General features: G+C 51.2%; 1 protein-coding gene across 1 annotated transcript; it reads right to left on the minus strand.

Moving 5' to 3' along the window:
• Window positions 1–1,160: 1,160 nt before the first annotated feature.
• On the minus strand, window positions 1,161–17,050 carry LOC149809212 (uncharacterized). The gene is made up of 9 exons (XM_089994947.1): window positions 17,038–17,050; window positions 12,880–12,902; window positions 7,351–7,512; window positions 6,805–6,972; window positions 5,184–5,526; window positions 4,639–4,873; window positions 3,998–4,230; window positions 3,316–3,521; window positions 1,161–1,448 (listed from the first exon to the last, which is right to left on the minus strand). Exons 1-9 carry the CDS (start codon window positions 17,048–17,050, stop codon window positions 1,161–1,163), a joined length of 1,671 nt encoding a protein of 556 aa, XP_089851073.1.
• Window positions 17,051–17,292: the final 242 nt, after the last annotated feature.

Here is a 17,292-nt window from a genome sequence, read left to right on the forward strand (position 1 = left end):
TCGGGCTGACGTGGGCGGGCTGCTGTCTCTGTCACTGTACAATCACCCTCAGAATTTACGATGCAGGTCCAAATGTCTGCTTCGAAATGCTGCTCTCAATTCAGGCCTTCTCTCGCTCCGCGATTGGCGTTGCAGCATGCGTTTCGCAGCCAAAGGTGTGCCTCTGTATATCGTTCTGTCGTCATTTGCCCTGAAATTGTTGTTCCGTGTACGAGCATCAATACATATGATGATGATATTGTTTGTGAACAATATTCACATTGTTCTTTGGGAGGTGCAGGCGTCCTTGCCTGTCGAACCCTATCGGCAGCCACAAGCAAGCACTTCGACGACAATGCATCATGCAAGCACGCAACACAAGCGATGCTTTCGACTTTCAACCCAGCTGGCCTTATGTGTTGTTAGTTGTTGAGACGGCCTGCGTGTTTTTGCATGCTCGAGCCCCTCTGGCGCTGCTGTCTGTCGCGCTTGTGATCACGCAAACACCTCAGGATAGTTGGCTACTCAAGACCGTGGCAGGGGCTGGCATCTTTTCAAGGTACAAGGACGCGAAGTTTTTTCTGAACGTGTTTACGATGTGGACCTTTGCCACCTTCCTAGCTTGCTGTTTTGTGGTCTCGAAAGCCTGAAATCCTGTTTGACAGGTTTGTGTCGTCCATTGGCTACTTGTAGGCAGTTGTTTCTCGACCAGATCCATTGAGTCGCCACAGATAGCGTTCCGCGTTTGGTTACGTGCGTCTACTGTAAACAAGCCCTCATGAGCAGCACCTTACGAATATGTGCTGCTATGCCACGAAAGCTTAGGATTTGTGTGCGCACCTGCCACACGTATGCATGAAGTGGCATTAACTTGATAGCCTGCCTTGTTTGATGGCGTCTCAGCAGGCTGTCAACCTGACAGCACACAAGCAACCAGACGGCAACAGCTATCTGTATTCGAGTCATGATTCAGCAAATCTACGCTGAGAGATGATGTGATAGCAGTTCATCTTTCGCACTGTAGTGCTCCCAGTTACATCTCAGCCTGCCCAATTCGACTCTGACGGAGGGTCAATCAGAAAAAGCTTGCATGAAACGTCCCCAAAGACACCAGGCAATCAAGAGTTCTGTCGCCCCCCTCTCAGGTGCACAAAGCACCATCAATCCCACCAATGTGATTGTCATCGTCGGGAAACGTCCTGCACCATTGCCTTCGTCTCGTCATAGATAAATCGCTTGAAGCACAAGGCAATGCGATCGGTGCTGGGCGGCAAGCCTTTGTCGAACCAGGCTTTTACCTTGCCCGACTTCCCAAATGACTGCTGCAGTACTCCAACAGGGCCTGACGAAGCTGAGACCTGCATCCCCATGAAAGGGCCCAGGGAAGTCTCCTTTTTGAACATGTCTTTTATTATGACAGTGTCGTTCTTGTCGTCCACACGATCAATAGCACCTTCTCGCCACTTCACCTGCAAGGACCACAGGGATTGAAACGGAACTGTCAGCAACAGGCCGAAGAATGTCTGTAATATTGCTTTGCTTTGGTTGAAACTGATGCTGGTTCCGAGCACCCTACATCTAATTGATAATATGTAGGGTTGATGGCATTCCTTGAGTTGTAGATCCTCAATGAAACAACAGAGAAGTGCAAACGCATTTACTGACTCAAAAATAGTTGAACTTGAGCTGGTCCACGTACAAGTTGTTGTTGTGTTCGAAACTTTGCTGCAGTGCGGTATAACGGCCGTATATATGCCTTGTCGTCGAGATTGCACCTCAGCCTCAGCCTTTGGATGACTTTCCCGCTTTGAGTTGTAGATGTCCAATGGCAAACAAAGGTTACAGTCTTTTGTTCGTCTTTCGGTAGCCTTTCCTAGATTTGCCGGCCCTGTCGCTTGTAATAATAAAGGTTACAGTCCCGTATTACACACAAGCTCAAGGCTGAAATGTTATACAGCACTGCAGCAAAGTTTCAGAACACAACATCAACCGGCACATGGACCAGCTCAAAATTTCAATTACTTACTCAGAAAATGCCTTTGCACTACTACTGCGCATGGCTACTCCCATACTGTGAGCGTATGCTCAAGACAACAATACACTCCACTGAACGTGTGTTGATGTCCCAATGTGAGGAACGTGTGGACTGAACCCTATCGAACCGTCGTGATAGATAATCCTGACGAGATACCTAGACAGCTCTACATGTTTGTTTGACCCTATTTAACAACCCCATTACAGCAAGTCTTCTCGTTGCACACTGATGTTGGTGTATATTTTTGAAACACTACCGCATCCACATGGACATTGGCGAGTCCAAGAACTACTTAGAAATGAGCGCTACCATTACTCTCACGTGAGGCACTGCCATAAGCAATAAACTGTGGGTGTGTCAAACAGTGTATCCAAGTGTACACGTCGGTGAACAATGGGCTTGAGTTGTGTTTTGGATGTGGCGGCATGCAGGTACATGTTGGGGTCACACTCTGATTGTTCACACTGCATTTGGGACCCGTCACTACCATGCCATGCAAACGCATGCCCAAATGTACATCTGGACACCTCTGTGGTGCACTCCCCTTGGGGCAGCACTGCACTTAATCGAGCTAAACATTTCTGGAATTAGAGCTTTACAAGACGTCGTGTGCAGCTGCTGGTTGGCATGAATGGTTACATTCAAACATTATTTCCTGCATCAGGGCAAACAAGCCATGGCCGACTTGCATGCTGACATCGTCGACCTGATTTATAAATGCGCATAGATCGGATTTCGCTTTTGGCCGACCGCACGAGATGCAACAATCCCAGAGAACCGATTATTAGCTCTGAGCTATCGTCAATCATCTCCAACATTCCTTGCAGTATTCTCAAGGTGCGAGCAAAACGCCAGCATGAGTGACTTGTTGCACGGGAACAACGGCGCAAGACAACTTCACGCCGCTGTGTACATAAAGCACGTTGTACCCGGCGCAAACGAGAGGACCGTGATGTTAAGTGCCGCAACTTTACGTGACCCCCGTTGATAGCGGGACTACGACAGGATCACGTGATGTTGCGGCACTTATCATACACTCTTTGGAGTTGCCAATGTCCCTGTGGATGAGGCAGTGTTGCAAAAAGATACATCATTCCATCACATAAATAATGGCAGGAAATAGTCCACAAGCAGGACAGACAGCACATTCAAACGATACAGCTCATAAGGGGGTTAAGACAAAAGAGGTTTTAAGACAAAAGAGACATCATCATCATACAGCCCGCGTATGTTTCCCGCGAAAAGGACAATGCTACGCAACAATGTGAAATCACATGCAAGCATGAGGATAACGGACAAACCTTGTAGATGCGGAGCTGCCGGTGATCGTCTGAGGTCATGAACAGTTTGACCATGTTGCCGTACAGGACTATCCTGCAGTCCGGCTCACCCGCATCTTGATTGATATCGAGTTTGGTGGCAATCATGACGCTGCCAGGCAGTGCCACAACCGCCTTCTCAAGTAGCAGTAGCACCCACTCACGGCCAAAGTGCGGAGCCTCTGTCCCTGTTGCAAATGGACCGGCTTGAACTGGACGACCTGCAACTCAGGCGCTTCGTTCATGCGGAAGTTGTGTCGCCATTTTTCCTGGAGCGCGGGGAACTCGGCCTGGAACTTCCATGTTCACTATGCACGCAGGCTGCCAAGAAATCATCCCAATCCTGTCAAAGAATGAGATCCTTGAGCACATTCTGCCACCTGGTGCAGTGACGATGATGCATCATTTCATACACATTGCAGTTCGTTCAACGATGGATCAGGCTATGGCAGGCCAGCGTCGCCCAGGTGGTCTTGCCTCAGGTGATGGCCATGCCAGCACTGAATTGTCAAGTAGCAATCAAGTAGTAGTCGGGTTTGCCAATGTCCTTGTGTCCATGCGGTAATGGTGCAAATGGATACATCGTCATCATGGAACAAGGAGAACCAAGTCAGTGGCGATGTGTGTTGGACAAGCTGACAAAGAACGAGGTTGCACAGCGCACCTGAGACACCATACAGCTCATCTTGCCATTGATAGGCTTTTCCGGCATCAAACGGGGCGGATAGAACTGCTTGTTTGCCGACAAATTTGAACATGTCTCGCTTTAGCTGCTCCTGGCTGCTGCTCTCGGCGTCCGGCAAGCCGAAGAAGATCGCTTCGCCCATGACTGTTTGATGGCCGAGCGTGATGTGCAGCTTCTGACGGCTCATGATGCGGCCTGCAAACAGGCGTTGGCTACTCGTCAAATCCTCGTCAACGATCTCAATGGAACCAGCCCCGTCATCAATTCCTTGTCATCGGTGGCAGACTGCTGATCCCTCTTTGGCCTTTCCCCACAGAGGAGTCTAGACAACAGTTGTTGGCACTCGTTGCTCCTCTCTCTGAACGTATTGCATGTCTTCTTTCGGTCCAGACATAAGATCAATAAATTTGCGACTCGAGGTACCTATAGTTTCCCTTCATGCTCCGTTCCAATGCGTTTACAATCCATTGTTGTTTACGTCGTGTTCTGCCTGTCCATTGCAACGATGACTCTTGTAACGCCGCTGCTGATGACAATGTGCCTTTTCCCACACTACAATGACCCCACGAATCACCGGAAAAGTGCGACGAGGTGTGACCGCACCAGCGTGAAATCTGCACCGCTCGACTGTGCAAACGCACGCTTGAAAGGTGGGTACCAGGCCGGGGGCACTGACTAGGGTGCGCTCGATGTTGTCGGCAGGCAGCTGAGTCACGCAGATGCCGGCACGGTCACCGGCATGTATGCTTTGGACAGCTCGCTTGAAACACTGGATGGTCTTGACCTTACGTGTCTGCTTGAGGGTGGGCAGCTCCACGGTATCCCCCACTTCTAGCTTCCCTTGCAGCACAGTACCTGCAGAGAAGAAACTACCTTGCAGCTGTCTGAGATTAGCCAACCCCGCACGGAGCGGTGCCTATTTGTGACGCACTCTCCTCTGCATGAGACAAGATGAGGATGTGATTTCCGCGCTACCACGGCATCGTGCAGCAGTGCATCACATGATGATGATGAAATACCATTTACAACATTACCGCATCCTCATGGTCATCGGCAACTCCAAGAACTACTTAAAAATCAGTGCTACCATTACCGTTACCATCACATGGTATCAACAACAGTGCACACAGTGCAAAACAAGAGCAAACCCCAGCAACACACGCACCCGTCATGATGGTGCCCTGGCCTTTGATCAAGAAGCAATGGTCCACCATGAACAAGAACGGCTGGTCCACAGGCCGTCTAATCGACGGAAGGTTCCGAAGCAGTGAGTCCTTGAGGACTTCAAGGCCCTGTGACTGGCCCTCCACCCCCCCCACCTTGGCGGCAACAGGCACAATGTCGCTGTTCGCAAAGCGAGTCATCTGCAGCGCTTCTACAATATTCCGGCCCGATTTGCGCATCGCCTTCATTCGGCCTGCCTCTGGTAGTAGGTCCACTTTGTTCAGAGCGACCACCATCCGCGAGCTGAGAAGCTCGCCGATGACTATGCACTCTGCTGTTTGCGCCTGCAGCGCTCGAATCATGTTGGTGAATCAACGCGCGTAACATCGTCAAGCGACCTGCACGGGTGCTGGTACTGATACCTCTCAGTCTCTGCGCTGCACTTGATATCACCAGTGCCCATTCATGGCAGCGAGTGGTAGCACACGCAACAGCGTGGAGCTTTGTGCTCTGAGTCTGTTAAGGTGGCCTCGGGGCAAATGCGAGCATGGTATGTTCACCTGTGGGAGGGAAGTGGCCGTTTGCTGATTCTGAAGTAGCACTTCGAGTTGCCAATGCCTTACGTGTCCGGTAGAGCTGAAAAAGGAGGGATTTGTCGACCGCCGATCCATTGGGTCAACCACAGGTTGCCTCCCAATCACACCTTCGCTTTTTAGCATCGGTCAAAAGAGCTGAAGGCAAACTTTTTCAACTGGTGAACGGGCCCGTAGGCTGACACAACTAGATGGGGGTGGCGGCGGCAACCAATCTCTGGCGGCAAACTTCGGACATTGGCATCAAATGCCACAAGCAGGGTACTACGATGGCTAAAATGGCTAGAAGAAAGCCTACGCCTGCGCATCGGGTTGAAGCTAACCTCATGAGACAAGGTGGTCATGATGACGTGCGAGTTCCGGCACACCAGCCAGAGTGTGCCATCTATGTCCCGCAGGTCTCGGTCTGGGCTCAGGACTCAGAAACTATTTCTAGGTCATACAGCAAGTTCTGGGTCACAGGGAGTGAGTAGGATCAATCACTAAGGGGTGCATTCGAATCTTGGTTCGGCGCAATCGGTGTGCGCAGGACACTGATGGTTAGAGAAGTTCAAATTAAGCAAATAACGCCGAAGATTACGCCTGCCAACATTCGACGGCGTCCAAACTTTCATTTTCGTTGAAATCAATCACTAAGTAGGGTTATGGCATGCCTGGCACTCACACGACGTCGAGATCCACGAGGAGGTGCTTTTCAAAAGAAACAGAAGTGATGGAGATGATAGCAATTGACATTGGCTGTCTGAGGGGTCCGTCCTGGGAAGAAATACGGTTAGCCTGCTTGGAGCCCTGTTACATGCTGTGACCGATTCTTAGACCAGTGCTTGCTTGTTCTGCTTGAACCATGGGAGCTACCTGTCTGCGAGCGGCTTGACGGACACAGACAGGATTTCCTTCCAAGGATGGATTTCTCCCTAGCTTGAGGTCCATGTAAGACAGGTGTTTCACAGCAAGACACAAGCATGCAAGCTGGAGGGGGCATGGCGCAACAACCGATTGGTTGAATGATTTATTTGTCAATGGGCGCACCTGAACACCCTTGCAGCAATCCACCACAAGGATCATGATGTCCAGGATGTGGGCTCCCACCAGCACAGTCCGGATCAGGCTGGCATGACCAGGGCAGTCCACCAGTGTGAATTGCACTTTCTCGACATCAGGCCCCAACTTTCCTTTCAGGCTTTCAGGGCACGGCACCTGTATGATCAAGAAACTCTTCGCATGCGTTTCAGGGACAGGATGCCATCCGGGCATTCGACCTGGGTAATTCTTGGGTGATTTGGAACAAGTGAAGAATTCTATGATGCATCGTTGGGCAAGACATTCATGTATCTCGTATCGAGATAAGCAGTTCCTCCTTCTTGGCAAGCACAAGGTTTTGGAGGGGCGGAAGCACGATGATTGTCGCAATAATGAACCGATGCACTTTAAACGGGTGTACGCGCAGAGCGCTGCCTGCTCAGAGACTACGTTGGTGATGAACACACACACAACCCTACCGATGTCTAGGTGCTTCCGACACGTCATCAGAGCGTGTTAGAGCTGACTGCACTTGATGAAATATGTGACGCAAACCTGAAATGCGGAAAACCCCAGGTCCAGGGTGATTCCCCTCTCCTTGCTCTGAGGATTTTTGTCCAGAGCGGCAGTAGACAACACCTCAGACAGTGCAGCCACCAAGGCTGTTTTGCCGCTGTCCACATGCCCCAGTACACCGACGTTGACATTGACTGTGCGCTCCATGTTCAGGGCACAACCCCACGGTCATCGCACATAAAGAAAATATACTGTGCTTCTACTTGAATCTTGTATCTTCAAGGGTCACTCCTCCGAACGACAAAAGCAATCTTTCATGTACCCGATACAAATGACTTACTTCAAAGCGCTGTGTAGCCTGCGCAGATTCGTCGAAATGCGCGGAGCCGTGGTCTCTTGGAACGACCGCGACCGCGTGTTTTCCACCATACAGAGCGGCCCACCAGCGCCGATAACAGCCCGCCGTACAAGAAGTATGGCAACGAGCATACTTAGGTTCTGCTCAGCTCATTGTACCGACTCCTTCATGTATTGTCTGATATCTGCCTCTATCTCGCTGCCTATCTCAGCCGAACAGTCCCCAGAGGAACAGTCGTTACAACGTTGTAACAAAAAAGCAACGTCGAAGCATTCAGGCATGCACGCTCGTAAGCCTCCATCATTGCCCGAATACACATAATTGTGCAAACGAGATGAGGATACAACTATCCATGACATACTCTGCTCCCTAGCCCGCACGGCCCCGGGTCTGGCAACTGCACAAAACCATCACCAGATGTTTTGTTCGACATATCACCTTGTGTAGAACTAGGATACACACGTGTCATCGGCATCCCTTGAATCACTGCATACCTTGTGCAGTTGTAGTCGGTGATGAGCTTGCCATGACGATGCTCTTGGTGTGAGCTGTCACGTTTCTTATGAGTGTAATAACAACTGCACTTTTCAACAGGCTCTCAGACTGTCATGCACAAGAACTGGTCTTCTGTTCTTGCGACAATGAAATTTACCCTATGTCGACCAAAGCCGACATGCTTCACAGGAAACGGAGATCGATTGTCACAAGGACCACCCAGTCCATGGAGTAGAAGGGCTGAGCACCCCGTATCTGTTCTGCTGAAAATGTCCAGCATGAATTTAGTGGTAGGGCCTCATTTGTGGCAGGACATCCGGGGGGCCCAGCCTGTGCTTTGCCTCAGCAAGGTCACTCAATCCTGTTATACCAAGGCCGCCAAATTTCAAGATCCCTTCGAGCCTGTGCAGAGTTCTTTGACTCAACCGTCTGTGCACTTGCAATCATCATGAGTCGTGTACAATGCAGTCAAAACGCTGGCTGGCCCCAGGTCATCATCAGTTGGTCCGCCTTCTTACGGGCTGGTGTGTTGGGTTTTTTCGTGCTGACCCACCCTTTGCTGCAATGTCTCAAGCCAGGGCCGGATATTTGGAGGGGCCTTGTCTGCATACTGTAGCAGATTTTGTATCCCGGCCCGTAGCATCTTCTCCACTGCTGAAGGAGACTGCGCCAGAACGGCCAACGTTCCTGCAGAAATGCTCCGATGCTTGGTTTGTCTCTGCAATGCTGCCCGCTTCCAGTGTTTCGCCAGACTGGGGTACGACCCCGTTTCTGTCCCCAGAACTCATGCATTTGCGGGCGTCTGACAATCACTCTGCCTGGCAAAACTCTGCCCGCTTACTCTCAGGTAGTATTCAGGACCCGGCGCAGAGAATGCAAAGCAACCAAAAGAGCAGTGCTATGTTAGCTGCCATGAAGTTATGCACGAAAGCAACGTCTGCTCTCGTGGCAGTCTCAAGGATTCACCTCTACCTTTGACAACGCTGTTTCACCAGCTTCAAGCTTTCGACCATTTCAAGGAGCTTTGATGGTGATGATGTATCTTGTTATAACACTACCGCATGGACACTGGCAACTTTGAAGGACAAACACTTGATGGAGGCTAGTGAAGAGCCTTTTGGGCTGCAAGAACCAGAAAGAATGCGGTAAGCGCCCGACAGCGGGAGGAGCAGACAGTGTGCTGGAACAACATTCAACCTATACTTCAGGTTAAAAGCCAAACAATTTCAGGCATCTAGACCTTAAAATTGACATGGTTTGGCGCATCGCTAGAGCGGCATACCTAGAGCCTGTTGCGGGTCTTGTGTGTACGCGAGCGCCAGCAGATGGTGAATGATGATGTCATTGTTGAATGCTACTTTCCCTTCCGGCGTGTCAACCAGGCGGGCAACCAGTCTCAGCGCTGCCGGCGGTTGTGACTCATCACCGCTTTGCAGCATGTGCTTGATGTGGTTCATCAGCTGCAAAGGCAGGTACTCTGGTCAGTGCTTTGCCAGAATGGGTTTCGACCCCCAGTTCCGCCCCCAAAAACCACAAAATTCTCGGGCATCTGGACCTGCAAATCACGGGGTCCGGCGAAACACTGACTTTGGTCGCAAGAGCGGGTCTGTCTCGGAGAAGGTTCGAAAGATCAGAATCTGTCAGAGGTCCGCGCACCCTCTTCAACTTCCATCACGGCAGAATGCACCGTGATGGGGTGCCATATAGTCACATCGGCCTCTGACGTTACCAAGTGAGTCCGCCTGTCGCTAAGATGGCTTGCTCCATTCGGCCAGGTAACTTCACAGAATCATGTCAGCGCATCTCCTATGGCTATGCCATTGACTGATATTGGCAGCTACAGCCCGAGGCAATTACTTGCTTCATGGGCCTGAATAAGGGCAGAGGGTTGGCATATATTGTAAAGGCGTCCACCGCCGGTTCCGGATCATGATCTTGTTGGAAGCACCATGTGTGCAGCATGTCTGCATTGGTGCTTCGCCAGGATGGGCTCCGACCCCCATTTTTAAGCCAAAAGTTCATGTATTTTCGGGTTTCTGGACCCGAAAAATCAGAGGGTCTGGCGGGCACTGCTCTGCATCATGTCTGCCAGATCAAGCCCTGGGGTTCGGCTGGCAAAAGGCTGACAACTACTCGTGTACAAAACTCCAAGCATAACCGGCCAAGCACGTTAGAAAAGTTGGACTCAGTATCTATCACAGGGCAGCTGATGAGCAAGTGACAGGGTTGCGGCGTCCATGAGCGCACCGAGGAGGATTTTGCCAGCGTAATCTGCAGCTGCGGCGACTTGACTATGAGGATGCTGAGGGCTGCCCCAGCTGCGGCAGCCTCCTCAGCAGTGCCGGTCAACAGCAGTTGCTTCAGTGGCTTCCATATCTTGGCCTTGATCAGCAGCCTTGCACCATTCTCGTTCGACACTAGCAGCATAAGGAGACACCTCAGTTGGCGGGGAAGAGCCCCACAAAAGCAGAAGCAAATGACACGGATCACGACGTATTTGCAAATGATTGCGCATGCAGCTGAAATGGCTTTGTGTGGAGTTCTAGCTCTCCATCGGTAGACTTTAATGCCTTTCCAAGGATTCCATGTCTCCTCTCACAGTGGTCACATCCCCTGATACATTCAGGCTGTGCTTCCTATGGGGTTACATTGTTCCCATGTAATGGCATCTCACCACTTTGCTCTCGACATGTGGACGCCTTGCCATTTATACCTGGTCTGAATGACCTGCCGTGACTTGGTTCAACCAGAGCGCATGCCTTTGTAAGTGACAAGCATGGCAATATCACAACAGCAGAAGTGTCTGCTGTGACTGCGCCACTGCAGTTCACAGATTCTGTAAGTGCTCCCCTCGCCTGATATCCAGGTTGGGCGGGGATGCGATCATTGTAAATGGCACACAGGGAGATCGGAGTGCGACCTGTGCCGTTGCAATGCTCTGCGTCCAGGGACTTGATATTACAACGCTTGAAGGCACGGACAGACAAATTATCGATGAGCGGGGAGATGGGGAGACGAAACAGGCGCAATAGGATGGCAAATTTCACAGCTCCCAAAGAATTCACTATTCGGGCTGCGTGTATCCCACACAAACCGCTGACACACGCATCGCGGCGGGTGAGAACGAACCAGCATGTATGTATTTCATTTCAGTATGATTCTGTATGGGATATGTATTTTGTAGTGTTTTAAAAAGATACATCATTACATCACATAGATAATGGCAAGAATTAGACAACACGAAACAACGACAACACATTCGAAGTGCATGGCCACTTGGACGCCACAGCTGAGGGTGGGCTCAACATCTTTTCAAAAGACTCGTTTGCGACGGTGTGTTGTCGTCGTTCTCACCCGCTCCGATGCGTGTATCAGTGGTTTGTGTGGGATACACGCAGTCTTTGCAGTGCTACTGAGAAAGTGAGCTATGCAAGTAACTGAAAGTGGGCAAACCTTTGGGAGTTGTTCAACTTTGCCGTCCTATTGCGCTTGTTTCATCTCCCTGCTGACTGACAATATGTTCTCTGTCGGTGCCGCTGGAATGTCAAGCCCTACATGCGGAGCGTTGCAACAACACACTTTGCACTCTGTTATCCCTGTGTGCTGTTTACAATGTTCGCATCCACCCACCCTGGATACCAGGCGAGGAGCGTGTCGGCGGATGCCTCATCCTGAGAGCACCGACACATTGCCTCTGACATGGAAAGAGACTGCGATTGCGCAGATGGATGGCAGTCAGTGCTTCGCCAGAACAGATTTTGGCCCCCATGTTAGTCCCCAGAATTCATGTATTTTCGGGTATCTGGACCCAAAAAGTCGGAGGCTTGACGAAACAGTGCTCACAGCGCAAGCCTGCATCGCACGAGGAGTTGTGCACACCTAGTGGTACGATTGCCGCCGCCGCTGCTTGCCGTATGCTGGTGCCCGCAGGCCCAGGGTCCTCGGTTCGGAGCAATTGAGCCAAGAACGCAGTGCCGTCATGCCTGGTGAGGAATGCTGACTGCACAGCAGGCTCAAATAGGAGCAGCGCAAGGGCAGGCATCACTACGGCAATGTCTGCAGCTGAACCCTGCCTTGCCAGCTCGCATAGCAGCGGCAGTGCCCCAAGCCTGGTCAATGTCTGCCTGGCCGGCTGCCCCCGTGACTGTGCAAGCACCCTAATCGCATCAAGGCTTGCTTTCCTGCGAGCAACAACACATGCACTGCCCTTAGTACGTGAACCTTGGCTACGAACCTTGCAGTTGCTTTAGATATCAGCAATTGCTTGAGATTTGACAACACTTTGACATGTCATGCTTGCCTTCCTGCTGTGAGACGTTCCGTTGTTTATTTGAGATTGAGGTAATCAGGCTGTATTTGCATGCAAGTGCGAAGCGCAGGCATGCTATAGTCTGAAAGCTCGTTGACAAGTTTGCCAGAATGCCAGAAAGACCGGGCCGATCCTCTGAAATACAACCCATGTGCTCGGGACATCTAACATTTTTCCTGTTGGACTCGCAGAAAAGGCGTCATATAAGCACCAAACTGGCAGCAAGGGGACACCAGGAAAGCTGAATTGAAAGGTTTTCAAATCCAGACGAGGACTCTGCGAGACTCATTGAGGAGGCACTGAGAGGCGGGCGGTGAAGCTTATACCAGCTTGCCAACTCCCCCCTAACCCCTCGCATGCGTGCCTCACATGCGTGCGCTAACCCCTTGCTCCCGCACATGCGTGCCTTACCTGATGCCGCCATCGCTGCTGGCAAGCATGGTGATGAGAGCACTGGTGCTTCTTGTCGCCGCGTCCGCTCCGCTGATTTGAAACACGCTGCTGTTTTGCCGTCCCATGTTGGCGAGCTCCTCCAGCGCCTTGGCAGCTGACAGCTTGTATGCTGCCTCCCCCACCTCCCACGAAATCTCAGCAAACGTCAACACGCCTGCATGTGTTGCAAGCGAACATTGTCCCTTTTGAGATACTTGTCCAAATCACTTCATTCTCAAGTAGGTCTCGAAGTTGCCAATGTCTATGTGGATACGGTAGTGCTGCAGATATGTCATCAACGCTTCATCTAGTACTGCAGATAGATGCAGCAGCACTTTTTCCGGATGCAATATTGGTCGCATGAATGGGGTAATCATGCTGCAGCAGAGCTTCAGCAGGCCGTGTGATTTTTGGGTCCAGATGCCTGAAAAATCATTAATGTTTGATAACATGGGGATTGAAGCCGATCTGGCGAAGCACTGTGCTGCAGCAACGGTTGGTTGGGGAAAGCCTCTGAACGGGAAGGATGAGGAGCATCCAGGAGGCTCACTTTTGGAAATTCATTAAAACTGCCAGGCCAAGCGCAGCGGATCATGACAGGAATTTGCAGTACACGTCCACTTCATATGCAGATATGTATCTCACATGGTCTCGTTTGAAAGAGAGCATGAGTTTCAGCGACAAGATGACAGAGAAGAGATTATCGAACCTGAGTCAAGAAGAGCTTCACGCCCGGCCTCCGTCTTGACGAGGGCAGGCAGCAGGCAAGCGGCAGGTGCAGCGTAAAGCTTGGGGGACTTCGGACGAGGCGAATGATGTGCCAGTGCGCATTGAACGCCACAATCTGCTCTGCGAGCAAAGCATCTCTCGATACGGCTGCAATCGACGTTAACGCCAGCTGCACCAATGTCGCATTGTCCCCAGTGATGAGGATCTGCAAGTGCAGCAGACACACCGTGACTCACACTCACTGCGACTCTCGCAGACACGATGACAGGAGCTCCACATCACTATGCAGCGCCGTGCAGTGCTGCGTAACATCACTTCAAGCAGTGCTGCATGCATGAGACGTTGGGGAACGCTGCATTCCTCCACTTTGCGCGAGAGATGCATCGTGCGTTGCCTCGACCGTGTCACACCATGAGGCGTACCAAGCTTGTCATACTTTGTTACATGTTGTTTGTACCAGGTTTGGATCCGCTTTTGGAAGCTTTTTGCTGGTGTATGACGCTGAACCAGCCTCGAGCAGTGTCGTCATCTGCAATACAGAGACTCCGAGTAGGGTTAACTTGAGCAGCTTGCTTCTTGCTCGAGTTCCTGTGCATGGAAAAACGATTTTTGCCCGTGACGGTCCCCATTGAAGAGCTGAAACAGTATGTATTTAGGTGGGTTGTAAATGGGCTTGAGCGTGCAGAGCGCACCGGGGCAGGATTTGAACGCGGCCTGGCATTCTGCATACATGAGCTATGGATGCCAAATTGTAGTTGCTTATGTATTCTAGCATTCGACGAGCCGCGGGTGGTCCCAACCGCTTCCCCTGCGTGCAAAAGCAAGGACGCCCGCAACGCAAGAATAACCCACAGAGAGGCGCTCTTATTTTGAGTCTATAGTATGGGAAGGAGGAGTGATTGTCAGTGGAATACACTGCAAAAGTGGTCCTGCCTTCATAAATAGAGCAAACACCTTGCCTGATTGTCAGTGATATTACTGGGTTGTTCAGCCGCCCTTGTTGAGCTTGACTTCTCTCTGCATATGCGAGCTCAGCGAAGCAAGCTGCAGGAACAGTGCTTCGCCAGATTGTGTTTGACCCCCATTCATGTCCCCAGAACTTTACGATTTTTCAGGCATCTGGACCCGCAAAATCGCACGGCCTGGCGAACCGCTGTGCAGGAAGCTCTCTGAGATCTACGGATGGGTCACTGAGTGGGACGGAGGGGTTTGCAGAATGAAACAAATGAGTTGCTGCCGAGCAACCTCAATGTGCGAGTGGGTGGCGAGGTTTTTAGCGAGACTTCAGAAAGGCATGGAGTACACGCATACCAGAAAGACTTCCGAGTTGCACTTGGAGTTGCGGACGTTTATGAGGATGTGGCGGTGCTGTAAAAAGACACATCAGGGCCAGAAGTTGAGCACACCTGTGCCAGGGTGTGCACAAGACCTTCGGCCTCCCGCACATGTCGGAACCAGAGGTGCTGAGTGTCCCCCAGCGCCAGGGCAGTGATGACCATGCTGGCACCCGCTACCATTTCGTGCGCACCTGTGGCGGCACCGACTTGCAGCACCTCTACCAAGCCCTGCGCGGTGCCTGCAGTGCTGAGTATGGCTGCACCCTCTTTGTGAGCGCTCAGAGTTGCAAGGGCCATCAGCGCTGCCCCTCGCACCCTCTCGCTCAACTCGTTGTCTGCATACAATGGGGCGCAGCGTCATCCCAGTCATCTTTGTCCAGTCATTGTCATCATGCCGGTCATTGTTGTCCAGTCATTGTCGTCGCACCGGTCATCATCATCCGGGCACTTTTCTCACGCTCCGGTCGTCATTGTCTGGTCATTATCGTCATACCCAGTCATGCAGGACAATGGACACAAACTCCTCGTGGCCGCTGTGTGGGTCTATGTAAAGATACTACTGCATGAGGTTCGTTGTAGATACCATCGTCCAAGGTGATCAAACATTGGCCAGTACATCGTTGCCAGTACATGCAATGTGTGTCCGCACTCGTTTATGAGCACGGAGATGTGATGAAGATTATGCTCACGCCGTACTCGCCTCAATGTTAGTACAACTACATATAAACTACAAGGTGATGTCCGGTGCATATGTGCACTCACTGGTCTGGCCGAGCAGCTTCCTTGCATTTAGGCACTTGCCATGCGGTGTGCAACACGTCCCCCACGCTGCAATTGCAAGTACCTGAACTCCCCCCTGGTTGATTGGTATTGTCTTCCCAGGGAGGAGGCTTACCTGCGGCGAGCAGCCATATGTGAGTCGCTGCACCTGCTCCAATAAACTGATGGCTGAGGTTGGGCGCAGATGTACACATGCGAGTTATGGCCTGGGAGACGTTGCCTTTTACTGCTGGACTGCTGGCCGTCTTCAACTGCTGAACCAGCAAGTGAGGCACCCGTCTGGCATGAATGGCTGCGAGGGCTTTTTCTGTCCTGGATTCCATGCCACCGATACGGTTGATGTAACTCACTAAGGTGTTCTCAGGAAGGGACAGCCCTGGCTGCAACTTGGAGATCACATGTTGCAGATCTGGCGCTTTCTCCTCGCCTGCATCATGTGACCTGTATCTCGTCGGTTTCAGAAGATAAGTTGGATACTATGCAATGTCGACTATGTTGTGCCATCATGAATCTGCAAAGGGCAGTATGCACATGCATGCGAAGGATCGAGTAGGCTATTCGAGTAGGCTATTTCACGGTACGCATGCCAGAACGAAGGCATGTCACGCACGTGAATATTTATAGAGCGCCCACGATATAAGAAGCATGAATGCCATGTTCGCTCGGGAGCGCCATGTTTGCTGCATCTTGAGCTCCCTCCAGCTTCTCAGCATCTACATTGTGCCTGAAGCAGTAAGCAAGCAGGTGCATAGGCTGCCGTCACAACCATGCCGTCACGTGAAGGCATCATCAAACAATTTGACGGACATCAATGAATATTGCCTGAAGCCAAAGTTTAAAACTGTAAGCATTCGATATCAGCGGTGCGAAGGTTACGAAGGGTCACTATCTTGCACCGTAAAGTGAGCCTATGGTGAGGCTCTTGAGGCACCTTTGAAGATGGGATTGATAAGAGGAACACTAGGTCAGTTTGCAAGAGCCCTTGTCACAAGGTTTGTGCAATCACATAAGCCAATGCACATTTCATTACGGTTCACCGCCAATTCACCGCGGATCCCGCCACTTTGCGCGATGTCAACTGCTACGTGTTCTTTCGACAAGCAATCTCTGCACACCAGACCATTATTATTTTGCCAACTCCAAATTTACGCGTTTTTGCGAAAGGCAGCTTTATTTCAAGCTCACCTGGCTGCATTGCTATCGGAAAGGACGTGCGTTGGACGATGTACTCCTGAAATTACTCGCAAGGCCCCGTTGGTCCTGTAAACATATGCTTTCAACGAGACACCTCTCAGACATTTCAAAATTCAAGACATTCTGGGGAGGTAATTGGCCTGGCTGCACAGCTCAAGCGCACCTTTACATCATGTCTGCCAAGCCCTCCGCAGAGGAAGGTATCCTCGGCTCCAGACCATGCGCCTGCGCCTGACAACGGCACTGCTCACACGATTGCTTCGCGAGAGTGCCGTAGATGGTGGCATGCATGCTCGAGTTGTAGCATTTGCGTGCATGACTCTGTGCAAGCGAACGAGTAACTGCAG

The sequence above is a fragment of the Nuphar pumila genome, unplaced genomic scaffold, assembly GCF_984573655.1.
Source record: "Nuphar pumila unplaced genomic scaffold, dmNupPumi1.hap1.1 HAP1_SCAFFOLD_1564, whole genome shotgun sequence".
In the NCBI taxonomy this organism is placed as follows: domain Eukaryota; kingdom Viridiplantae; phylum Streptophyta; class Magnoliopsida; order Nymphaeales; family Nymphaeaceae; genus Nuphar; species Nuphar pumila.